The sequence below is a fragment of the Monopterus albus genome, unplaced genomic scaffold (assembly GCF_001952655.1).
Source record: "Monopterus albus unplaced genomic scaffold, M_albus_1.0 scaffold192.1, whole genome shotgun sequence".
Lineage (NCBI taxonomy): Eukaryota > Metazoa > Chordata > Actinopteri > Synbranchiformes > Synbranchidae > Monopterus > Monopterus albus.
In genome coordinates this window covers 800685-813809 of record NW_018128072.1, presented here as the reverse complement: position 1 = coordinate 813809, position 13125 = coordinate 800685, and the positions used below count along the sequence as shown (strand labels likewise).

Here is a 13125-nt window from a genome sequence, read left to right as displayed (position 1 = left end):
CATTCCTGGGGCTCATCATCAAACAAGAAAGACTACGCGCCGACCCCTCCCAAATTACAGCTGTCACCAATTGGCCCACTCCCACCTGTCAAAAGGACCTGCTACGCTTCCTGGGCTTTGCAAACTTCTACCGCTGTTTCATCAAGAATTACTGCACTGTCGCAGCCCCCTTCACTCAGCTCATTTCCACTAAGGTGAAGAGTGCATGGTCCAGGACAGCGGAACAGGCCTTCCAAAACCTCAAAGACCAGTTCACCACAGCCCCCGTACTCCTCCAACCTGATCCCTCACAGCAGTTCATGGTCGAGGTGGACGCGTCCGACACTGGGGTAGGAGCAGTCCTCTCTCAGCGGTCCGAGGGAGACCACGCCTTGCACCCCTGCACCTATTTCTCATCGTGGTTGATCCTGGCCGAACGAAACTATGACGTGGGCAACAGAGAACTGTTAGCAGTAAAACTGGCCTTGGAAGAATGGCAGCACCTCCTCGAGGGTGCCTCCCAACCCTTTTTAGTCTGGACCGATCATAAGAATTTGGCCTACCTCCAGTCAGCAAAAAGACTGAACCCCCGACAAGCGAGGTGGGCCTTGTTCTTTGATCGGTTCCGGTTTACCCCGTCTTATCGTCTGGGGTCCCGCAACCAAAAACCCGACGCTCTGTCCTGACAGTACAATCCCTTGGCTACGCATGATACACCAGAAACCATTCTGCCTGCCTCCTGTATGGTGGCCACCATTACATGGGAGATCAAAGACACCATACGAGAGGCCCAACAACAAGAACCTGATCGCGGGGGTGGACCACCAGATAGATTATATGTACCCCAGGCTGCTACGGCCCAGACCCTTAACTAGGCCCATGCCTCTCTGTTAGCATGCCATCCAGGGGTACAACGAACCATCTCCCTCCTGAAACATTACTTCTGGTGGCCCACCCTAGAAAAAGACATCAGGGAGTACGTAGCCGCCTGTGCTCCTTGTGCGCAGTCCAAACCTCTCCATCAATCCCCTGTGGGTTTCCTTCGGCTACTGACTACACCCAGTCGGCCCTGGTCTCATATTGCACTAGATTTCATCACCGGGCTTCCTCCTTCTCAAGGCAACACAGCCATCCTCACCATTGTTGACCGCTTCTCCAAAGCTGCTCACTTCCTCGCCCTTCCTCAACTCCCCGCCGAAACAGCCCAGCTCCTGGTTCAACACGTCTTTTGCATTCACGGCACTCCCCTCACTATTGTTTCCGACCGTGGTCCACAGTTCACCTCACACGTCTGGTCAGCCTTTTGTACAGCCATCGGTGCACGTCCCTGTCTTTCTTCCGGTTATCACCCTCAAACCAACGGTCAAGCTTCTCTTGAACCAGGAGCTGGAAAATGCTCTCCACTGTGTCACCAATACTGCCCCTGAAGACTGGTGTCTGTTGTTGCCTTGGGTGGAATACGCCCACAACACCTTCTCCAGCTCTGCCACCAGCATCTCACCCTTTCAGGCCTCTCTTGGCTACCAACCCCCTCTCCTCTCTGCTGCTGAAACTGACATTGCCTTCCCATCAGTCCAAGCCCACATTAACTGCTGCCACCACATCTGGGATGAGACCAGGGCCACTCTCCTACGTACGGCGGAACAAAATAAATGCCTGGCCAATCGTCGCCGTTGGACCGCTCCTACCAGGTTGAGTAACAGGTATGGCTCTCGGCCACCCACATTCCCATCAAGGGGGCATGCCCCAAGCTCTCTCCCCATTTCCTGGGGCCGTTTACTGTCCAGGAAATCATCCATCCCACGGCTGTCAAACTCACCTTACCTGACTTCCTCCATATTCACCTGTCTTTTATGTTTCACAGATCAAACCCGTCTCCTCCCCCTCTGTCCCCCGCCGGCTCCGCCTCCACCTGGACCAGCCTATACTGTCAGACGTATCCTGGATGTCTGCCCTAGGGGCCGGGGGTTCCAATGCCTGGTGGACTGGGAGGGTTACAGTCCGGAGGAACGGTCCTGGATTCCCCGCTCCTTTATTCTAGATCCTGCCCTTCTCACCACCTTCTACCAGGCGCACCCGGACAAACCTGGGGGGCCCCGCACTGTAAATATATTAATAAATCACTGCTTGCACCGCAGTTGGCTACCTGGGTCCGCCTCTTTTCTTTCGCTCCCTCACCTCTGTGTGTGGGCGAATCTTAACAAGAAGAGGAGATTCTCATATTTCTGTACTTCCAGCTGGATGGTCAAAAGGTGAAGAAGCTGTGGATTGATGTTGAATTTGTTGTATGGAGGAGAGAGAAGTGCTGATGATCTTTTCTATTGTGCTTACTTTTCACTGTAAGGAGCTCCTCTGTAAGAGCTTTTCTGGGATCTACACTCCAGTTACTTTGTGCAGTTGACCCTCTTTAAAGCGGTGTCATCACTGGTCAGCATGCATCTAGAGCAGTCAGCAGTGTATTGTTAGCGGGCATCTTCCTTAAGTATAATATCCTTCATTTTCCTTATATTTAGGGGGAGGTGATTGGACTGGGGAGCAGTGATTAGCGCTGTCACCTCACAGCAAGAAGGTTTCAGGTTCGAGTCCGACTCGACCCAAGGCCTTTCTGCGTGGAGTTTGCATGTTCTCCCTGTGCCTACATGGATTCTCTTCGGGTACTCCGGCTTCCTCCCAGAGTCAAAAGACATGCAGGTTAGGTTGACTGATGACTCTAAATTGCCCATAGTAGTGTGCATGGGTGTTTGTGGTTGTGTCTGTCACCAGGTGTCAGTCCTGTTATAGACTGGCAACCTGTCCAAGATCTACCCCGCCTCTTGCCCAGTGTCAGCTGGGATTGGCTACAGCACCCCCCTGCGAGCCTCATTAGGATAAGTGGTATAGATAATGGTAGATAATGAATGGATGGACTTACTCCATGCTTCTCTGTCAGCTGATTTAGGCTAAGGTTATCGGTCTTGCACCACGCTGGTAATGGGTCTACCACTTCTCTATAAGCTGATTCATCATTGTTGTCGGTGGAGCCTAATACTGTTGTGTCATCAGCAAACCTGATGATGTGGCACTGTAGCATGGGAAGGCACAGTGACTGTACAGCAGATACTCATGGTGCTGCCAAACCAGCAAAAGAACAGAAAAGTAATTCTATATGAAAGCTTTAATACTGTTTTTATATTTAATTTGCTAATGTTTGCCTACGGGCAGTTTTATTTTCTCCCATAAATATAAATGCTGGTCACAAGTGTGATGAAATCAGTGAGTACACTCCATTTGTTCCCAGTTACTGTATTTCATTTACATCTTACAATTTCTTAACTGTACTTGTTAGATGTTTGTTTAGCCAAAATTCTTTTTTAATTTGTTACTTTGTGAGCACATGCTATCCCAGGCTTGTTTGAGTTAAAGGATAAGGCTGGTCATTTTCTATATTATCAGTATCTTCAACAATCCCCATGCAGAGACTAAAACCAACAATGATTTCCCTGTACTTGTGGTTAATGTCTGTTAGTCTGTCAGTCCTGCATTAGCTTATCTGTCTGTGCCATAGACCTCCATTGTTGTTTAAAAACAATTAAAAATCACACCAGTTAAACACGCTGCTGCACTGGGTGACAGATATTTAGCATTCTGAGTCTGCTTCCTATCATTTTCCTTATGCTCCTACATACACAAAGTGATACTGTATCTATTGCTTATTTCTAAAAAAAAAAAAAAACTTAGGAAAACTACACAATAAAGGCATGTAGTTGGAAGAGTATTTTACTGTTAAGGATATAATGTAACATAATTTAAGAATAATTATAAATTAATCATAGTTTCATAGTTTAAAAATGTTATATTTAATTAAAATAAAAACAGTCCCCAAGCTTTTACAATTTCTTTGCCACAGAGCACAGACACAGTAACATAAACTCTGATGCAGTATATTATAATACAATTCTAACAGCAACCACACTCTGTTAATCCTTCTAATGCTCAATTATTACTATTTTAGAATCATGTTGATTAAACTCATTTGTTTCCATAGTTTGTATCATTATTGTTATTATTATTTTTATTGTATTATACAGATGGAGAAAATTAAATTATACAATACAATCACAAAATGACCACAGGGATGAATGAATATCTCAAGGACAGTCAATAAAACGGAATATGGTAAGTTTAATAAAGGTAGCATTTGCTGCAGGTCCATAAAAACTGATTCAATCATATTGCACAAGTATTATTGTGTCCACTCACTATTTTAGAGCAAACCCTAAATGTTCATTGTTAATGTGGGGTTGGAGCAATTACAAGACAAATCTATGCTTGTGCAAAGGCTAAGTTGGTTATTGGGGCTGCAGTGGGTATCAAGATATGTTTGCACTAGCCACTGCACAAAATGATTATAATTTACACATAATGGCTCTGAGTAGGATGAAAGAACGTAACTCCCAGATATGTGTTGCACTAACAATGGGCTTTAATGAGGGAGCAGCGGCAACAGAGGTGTTTCTGTGACAAGAGGAGTTCTGCATCTCTTCCCTCTAGGCTATTGAAAAGCCTGGAATTAATGTGACTATAAGAATTTTGATTTCACAAAATGCATCTTTAGAGACATTAGAAAGCACTAGTGCAGGGGGCAGACGCATGGTTACAGATGTCATTTCAGTATGATTTTTTAAAATCTTTGTGAACAATGCTGTGAGACCACATTATTCTGTGTCCACTTTTAACCTGAAAATGTCTGTGAAGCATCCCTTTGGCTGTTTTCCCCATCTATTTGCATTGTTTACATGCACTCTGGATGTTGGTGCCTGGGATATTCAGACTTTTGAAAGCAGCACAAGACAGAACGACACCCAGGAAGATTCTGTGCACTCTCTTTTTTCTTGTCCTTTTTTTTTTTTTTTACACATCTGGGCATGATCACATAAAAGTTATGCCTACATGTCATGACAAGTGAAGTGACATACACAAAAGATACTGGATACTACACACATACACAAATACATAATATGGTAAACACACACACTCAGATATAAAAAAGGAGAGAGGAATGTGAGTGCTTAAGCAGACTGGTAGAGTAAACCTGAGTTTGGCAGCTTTGCTTAGACTGCCTGTCTGTATAATAAAGCGCAGGCTGAGAGAGGAAGAGGAGATAGCAACAATGACAGTATTTCTACTGCACTTCGGCTGCAGCTCCACAACAGATGTCCAATCAAAATACACTCAGGGAACACAGACAGAAAACAGAGCTTACAAGACAACACTCTACTCTCTACCAGACAAATTCCCAAAAAAAGTACACACAAAATTTGTCAGAAAAACAACAGCCAAAGAATACCATTTCCCACTTTCCAAATTGCTTGAATATGTTGGGTGAGGGAAAGTATTCTGGTTTGGAGTAAAAGTTTAGGGACTGGGAAGCACTAAACTAAAGCGTTATCCTTTAGCAGAGGTCAGTGGTGCTGGGCTAATAAATGTTCATTAACTTCTCGGCATATCCTAGAACATCTCCACGCCTCCACAGGCAAAACAAGCCACGCTAATACCGGACAACCTTCAGTCTGCAGTGTTTCAGTGAGCTAAGCTGGGTGCTCCCAGGCTCTAGGTAATGGTGCAGTCATTGTAAAGAGAACATTAAATATTCAGAGAGAGCCAACAGCGTGGATGTGCATAATAGGCAGATACAGGCGTCTTATCCTCTCTGTGCGTGTATGGGTGTGTGTGCAGTTGGGTTTATGCAAGAAGGGTGTAAGCATATGTGTGTAAGTATACAGTATGTGCCCTCATTTGTTCACATACACATGAGGATGTCTGTGTGGAAGCTCTAACCATGTGTTTGTGTTTGCACGTGTGTGGGCGGGATTCGTACCTTGGGTTTGCACAGAGTCGAAGGACCAGCGCAGAAGCATCTAATTGAAAGGGATTTGAGGGATATGGCAGGAGTCAGCATGTTATGACACGCTGAGACTGGACTCTGGTGGACAGTTAAAACCAGCAGGAGGCTGAGAAGCACAAGTGTGTATTTGTCCTTGTGTGTGTGCGTGGAAGCATTGGTATTTGTGCAGTGTTTGTGATAATGTGCAGTTGTGAAGTGTATGTTCTGAGAGTGTTGTGTGTCTTGTGTGCCTGTATGTGGTTGAGAAAATGAACATTGCTCTCTTTTCTAACAATGACAAGGGTAGAATTCTGGTGTATTAAAGGGAAAACAGCTTCAACAGGTGACAAGGCTTTGTATTAAGAGTTTCTGAAGAAACCACTGCTATATAGAATGTGCATGGTGTGTCATGGGTAATGGTGCTGGGAAGCAGTGCATATAATTATGTACACTAGGTAAGACACTCACACACAGAAATGATGCTGAGTCTACAACCAGATGGTTAGAAATCTTCATCACTATATCAATCTGAATTTCGTTTTACAGTAAAGAACCCTGCCAGAAAACAGAAACAATTCATCAACTATTGTTCAGAAAAATGCCAGAACATCCAAAAATAAAATAGATGTGTAGGACTGACTGCAGGGCTGCAACTAATTTTCATTATTGATTACTGGCCATTAAGTGATATCTAGGGATGAGATCTATGTACAGTCCTCATTCTGTGGAGAAATGTAAAAGTCAGCCTAAGCTAATGTGAAGTTTTATTAGTTAGTCAAATCAAGTAGGCGTCTTCCAAATTACAAAATTCCCTAACTGTGTTAATATCCCTCCGCTGCATCTCTGTAAAGAAACATTGTTTGGTGAAATAACAAAAGGAAATTTTTTGCTAGACTGTTACTGGATTTTGAGAATAAACCTTCTTAAGTTGGATGCCTCATACTGCCAAACTGTTTATATACAGTTTATATATACATTTATCTATACATTTAATTTATTTAAACATACATTTATATATACAGTATAACTTTTTTGCACAAAACTTGGATTGTGGCCTTCATTTTCCAAGATGATTTCAGCAACCAATATGTTTTTAAAAGTACACATTGGCATGCTTGTATTGTATTAAGATTTATTTTAAAACATATGGACCTATATTTGAATATTTTTATTAACTGATCCATGATAATATCCTAGAGCGATCTCATGCTGATAGGCACATTGCTTGATTTGTTAGATCAAAAGTCCCAGACCTCAAGATGTTCAATTTACAGTGATGCAAAACCAGAAATGCAATAGATGTTCATATTTTGACAGCTAGAAATGGAAATTATTTGTCATTTTAACTTAAACTATTAATCAGTTATCAAAATTCTGTTGATTAGATTTTTCTCAACTGACTACTTGCTTCAGCACTATATACTGAATATGCATGTGTGCCAGTGTTGTAGTGGAGTCACTAAACCTTGAGTGTGAGTTGAGTCTCGAACCCCTCGTGTTTAAGTCCGAATCAAGTCCGAGTTACCAAAGATTAATCCGAGTTGAGTCTGAGTCAAGCCTCCGTTACCCGAATCAGAGTCATCAAGGTCTACATTAAACCAAACTGACACAGATCTCACCATTTTATATTCCAAACTTTCCAACAGTGTATCGCAGCAATCTGATACACTAAAATCATTTATAGAAAGGCGGAGTGTACACTTTTGATCTTAGGCCAAATTATTATGGCCTATTATACACACACACAAACAAAAAAAATAAGTCCTTGTCTCCACCTTAGGAATTCAAATACAGTCAATGCTTGAGTCCGAGTCCAAGTCTGAGTCATCAGTGCTCAAGTCAAGTCACAAGTCCTGAAAATATGGACTTGAGTCAGACCTGAGTCTGAGTCCTGGACTCAAGTACTACAGCACTGGTGCATGAATGCATGTACTGTATTGTGTCTGTCCAGGAACTTGAAAATAGAGACAGCAGAAACTGGAGAAGAACAGCTGGAGCAAACAAAGCTTGGTCACATGGTCAACAGCCAACTTTACTCCTCTGCCTCTGGCACTGATAGCCATGGTGAACTTTACATGTTCATGAACCTAGGGAACTTGCCTATCCTCATTCTCAGGTTTATATTCTTATGTCACATGCCACTGCAGCACAGATGTGCTCCTCTAACTTGCATGGAGAAATTAACTCTCAAGAATTTTGTGTGTTTCAACACAAAATCACCTCCAGGCTCATGACCCTCAAGATTCAAACTGTTTATGAAGAACAAATTAATGCACCATCGTGTTATTCAACAGAAAACATGCCCCTTTCTCTTCTAAACTGCAACAACCAATGTCATGTCCTTACATCTTCCCATCCACGTCCAGATGTCCAGGAAATTACATCCAGGAAGGGGTTAGCCAGGTAACCATCACTATTGAAGGAGTAGTCTCGACCACCAAGTGTGATGTTGCTGAAATACCTGCATGGCGAAGGACGAATACAAAAAGGAGAAGGCAGACATTAAGTAAATGACAGAACACACATAATATAAATCAATTAACCGTATATTTTCAGGAAATGAGGAAAAAATTGAACTAATAAAGTTGGCTTTGATGGAACTGAAAGCCTACACTGATCTCTCTTCCCACTTGAAACTAAATCGCAGCACCTCTATGGTGACAGTCAGGGCTTGTTTGTTAATCAAATCTACAGACAAATGATCAAACGCACAGAACTGTCAGGATCTGTGAAGTCAAACAACTGTTGTTGTCTCCCAGCACTATAGTTGGTCTGATTATCACACAGGACAGACCTTCTAATTGTCTCCTTGCGTCATCTTGCTGTCTTCAAAACACAGAATCTGAAAGCTTTTTTTTTTATATGACAAGAGGCTTCAATTGGAACAGCAACTTGTAGTTACAGACAGTGAACAGCAGGTAGCAGTGCAAAAAATGGAAATGAAAACATCTTCCTTGGTTCTTGGACATATAGCTCATATATAAACCATTAATCATTTTCCTTCAATTGTCACACAGCTTGTGCTGTGCTTCATTTACAAAAATACTGCAAATGTACAAATTAATTACACATTTGGCTCATTGTCACATCACCCAAAATTACAGGAGGATCTTTATACAAGATGTGTGCGGCATGTATGTGGAGCAAGAATGACTGACGTTAAAAATAAACCAAAATGATAACTTGAACCACTTGAGCTACAGTACCTGTTGGAGTATGCTACTGTCTGTTTGCACAGCCTACAGTACGAGGAATATATTAAAGCTTGCTCATTAATATACATGAGACATGCTCCGCTTGCTACAGATGCTGGGGTAATTTCACCAACTCACAACTACAGGCACCAACAACAACTATTTTGCATGAATGATAGCCAGCTCCAAATTCAGATATTCCCTCTGTGCTTGCTCTCTGACACTGAACTTGCCAACTCCACCCATATACCTTCCAGCTCATTCTGGCGCCAAATCAACTTGTTTAATAGAATACACATTATCCTGTTTCTATTTCCTTCCTTTCTTTTTCGCATATTCTGTCTGGAGTCTGCCAACTGCCTTTTACTTAGCCACAACCTAATGTTTCTCTTCCCTGCCTCCTCTTATTCTCTCTATAGAGCTTTCCTATTTTCCTTTATCTTCCTCTCACCTCATTCTGCCCTGAAGTCTCTGGGTCTGATTGGCATCTGTCATGCAGTTGGTGACAAAGTTCGGCCCACCCGTGGTTCCGTATTCCTTGCGCATTGCCACTGCCCCATGAGTCAGCACAGACACACCCCGAGCAATCCTTCGTCGAGGCTCGTCCCTCCAGCCCTGGGGCCGCACTGCAAACAGAGCCCGGGGCAGGCTGTCCATCCCCAAACCTGAGAGAGCTGGTCCCACAGCAAACCACATGTGTGAGGCTCCGGCCTGACCTGCGGCCCAAGCAGCTCGGAAAACCAGCTCAGCTTCCTCCTGGGAGCAGTACAGCAAACGTACCTAGAGGACAGTAGGAAGACGGGGGGGAACCAGGATGAGGGAAGACACACACAAACATACATGCTAGTGAGATTAGGAGGGGACAGGGAAGATGTGGAGAAAGACAAGAGGTGGGAAAAGTAAGGGGATAGAGATAGAGCTGGAGCAGAGGTACACCTGGGGTGGGGGGGGCTATGGTGAGGTTTGATGGAAAAGGCCATATCAAGAGCAAACAATTATGCTGAAAGAGGTAAGAGAAGAGATAGCTGCAAGCTGATGAGATAAGGTTCATGGGAGTAGGGAGTATGATTCAACAAAAGAAGAAGACACACCAGCAAGAGGGAAGGCTGCATGACTGCTTGTGACATGTGTTACAGTAACCAGGACTTGCCAGAGGTGATGGGGGACAGTGCTTATTGAGCTTGGACCTGATGAAACAAGTTACAGCAATGAATAATGAAAACAACAAGAAAAAGAAAATGTAAAATCTCCTAAGTAACAGACCAGAGAAATAGAGTGGGTAGAGGCAAGGAAGCAATGGAAAGGGCGGTGGTTAAAAATCAAACACACCTAAGGGAAAACAAAGGAGAAGAGGTTAAACTCTGACATATGTTATTAAAAGCAGGGTGGAGAAAAGACCTGGAAACAACAGAAGATGGAGGGGGCACAACGAGCTGATGTAGGGAAGTAATCAGAGATGAAAAACCACAGTAGTCACTCCTTAGGTAGGGGGTTAGCAAAGTAAAGCAAAGGATGACATATTTTGTTGAAATAGGGGCCTGAGGAGATAAGAGTTATTTGCAAAAAAAGTGGTGGGATGATAGAGTGAGACTAAAACAGAGGGAAAATCACTGAAGAGAGAGAAAGACAAAGTTGGAGCAATGGATGAGCTCTCCCCTGCAAGTGCTGAGGTAGAGAGGGTTGAGAGGGAGGTTGAAGCTAACCAAAGAGGATTTTACAGGGTTAGAGGGTAAATGGAGAGGGAAGAACGGGGTTGACGTGAAGAAGATGGATCTGAGATGGAAAAAAAAACAGGAGAGGTTAAACACTGACAAATGCCCAAAAAGAAGGAAGGAGTACGTGTGTTTAAAATAATAAAAATGATTGAGTGAAGAAACGAGACAGAGGGGAACTGAAGGACAAAAAAGAAGAAGATGACTCTCTTGCATTAGTGGGGGTGGGGGGTGGAGGAGCACAGGGAAACAGACTGAAATCATATTTTGCGAATTTTGCCTTGACGGAATTTTGAACTGTAATGGCTTGGCAAAACAATGCTGCATGTATGCCAATAAACCTCCAGTGAATTAGACAGGGAATGAGAGTGGCAGAAGGGGAGGAGGAAGGAGGGTGGCAGGCAGAAAGGGAGAGTGAATTAAGGAGAGTAGGAGAGTATCTGAGTTACAAACAGAAACACATGCTAGCTAAAAATGGGAAATAAAGAATGAGATGAACATACAACAGAGAGAAAGAGAGAAAGTAAAACAAATACTGACAAGGCAGAAGCTGGAAGAAGAACAGAACAAAAGATAGGTAGTGAGAGATTTGAGTTGAAAACTGACCCAGAGACCTGCATCAGTCCATCTACAGAGTAGAACGCATTGCCATATATGTGACAAAGAGAGCAAGCCTGTAATGCAAACACACAAGGGATCGCTAAGCAAGCATTTCTTAGCCCTACAGTGGAGTAAAGCTAAAAGAAGGGAGGTTGTAGTGAAAAGCAGGAGGGTTAAAAGAAAGACGTGTGTGGGGGCAGCCCTCTTCAGGCAATATGTTATATTAATAGTGACACTAGCAAAGCTGAGTCTAAGGACTAATACACATGCACACACTTATAGACACAAACATATACACACACACACACACGCTCAGGCAGAGCTGCAGTGGCCGTGCCGGGACATTAGCGATGACATTGAGACCCAGATTAAACTGAGTCAACAGTGAGCCGAGTCTGTGGCTGGGAAGACATCCAGTAAGAGGATGGACAAATGGACTGAAGGAATGAAAGAGCCTTACAGAGATGGAGATGAAAAGCAAAGCAGCAGATAGTGAGGTGGTCGCCAGGCAAAGAAACGTGGGGGGGGGGGTAGCAGAGGCGGTAGCAGCATTTTAACAACATTTTAACAGGATGATCATGGGGTCATAAAGGATTTTTAAAGGAAGGAGTAAGGAAAACTGAAGTGTGAAAGCAAAAGCAAGAGAAGTGGGAGTGAGATTTTGAAAGAAGTAAGAAAGGGACGAAGGATGGCAAGCAGTGATACAGTATGAAGAAACAAATGAGTGGTGCTAACCAAAGCCATGAGTCACTACGTGCAAGGTTTATGAAACAATGTGAATTTGAGGTGAATGAGTGATTTGTTTTTCTTCGTATACAATTGCCTGCATATGCTGTCAACATGTATAGAGAAGGTAAATATAGTGAAGTTAAATAAAGATGGTGTGTGTAGAAGAAGTAGAGTTATATCTGGATCAGAATGGGGTCATGAATTAGATAAGGTGATGTTCAGGTAAAGGGCCATGTTCAACAATCAATAATCAGTGGCCCACCTGTGGGTCACTGATTACAAACTTTCAGATCCCACAGCTTCCATAAGATGCCAAACATGTCAAGCTGACGAGAAATTTACAGTGGGTACGGAAAGTATTCAGACCCCCTTAAATTTTTCACTCTTTGTTATATTGCAGCCATATGCTAAAATCATTTAACCTCATTTTTTTTCCTCATTAATGTACACACAGCACCACATATTGACAGAAAAACACAGAATTTTTGACATTTTTGCAGATTTATTAAAAAAGAAAAACTGAAATATCACATGGTCATAAGTATTCAGCCCCTTTGCTGTGACACTCATATATTTAACTTAGGTGCTGTCCATTTCTTCTGATCATCCCAGAGATGGTTCTACACCTTCATTTGAGTCCAGCTGTGTTTGATTATACTGATTGGACGTGATTAGGAAAGCCACACACCTGTCTATATAAGACCCTACAGCTCACAGTGCACGTCAGAGCAAATGAGAATCATGAGGTCAAAGGAACTGCCTGAAGAGCTCAGAGACACAATTGTGGCAAGGCACAGATCTGGCCAAGGTTACAAAAAAAAAATTTCTGCTGCACTTAAGGTTCCTAAGAGCACAGTGGCCTCCATAATCCTTAAATGGAAGACGTTTGGGACGACCAGAACCCTTCCTAGAGCTGGCCGTCCGGCCAAACTGAGCTATCGGGGGAGAAGAGCCTTGGTGAGAGAGGTACAGAAGAACCCAAAGATGACTGTGGCTGAGCTCCAGAGATGCAGTCGGGAGATGGGAGAAAGTTGTAGAAAGTCAAAGA

The 13125-nt window shown here is 43.2% G+C and overlaps 1 protein-coding gene across 1 annotated transcript in view; it reads right to left on the bottom strand.

The window, feature by feature from the left end:
* The window catches only part of grin2db (glutamate receptor, ionotropic, N-methyl D-aspartate 2D, b), a 55628-nt gene that overhangs the window by 23569 nt on the left and 18934 nt on the right, over positions 1-13125 (bottom strand). Inside the window, exons 5-6 of the mRNA XM_020617588.1 lie at positions 9488-9816; positions 8189-8303 (exon numbers count right to left, since the gene is read on the bottom strand). Of these exons, the coding sequence (XP_020473244.1) occupies positions 8189-8303; positions 9488-9816 (444 nt within the window). The remainder of the gene's footprint in view (positions 1-8188; positions 8304-9487; positions 9817-13125) is intronic.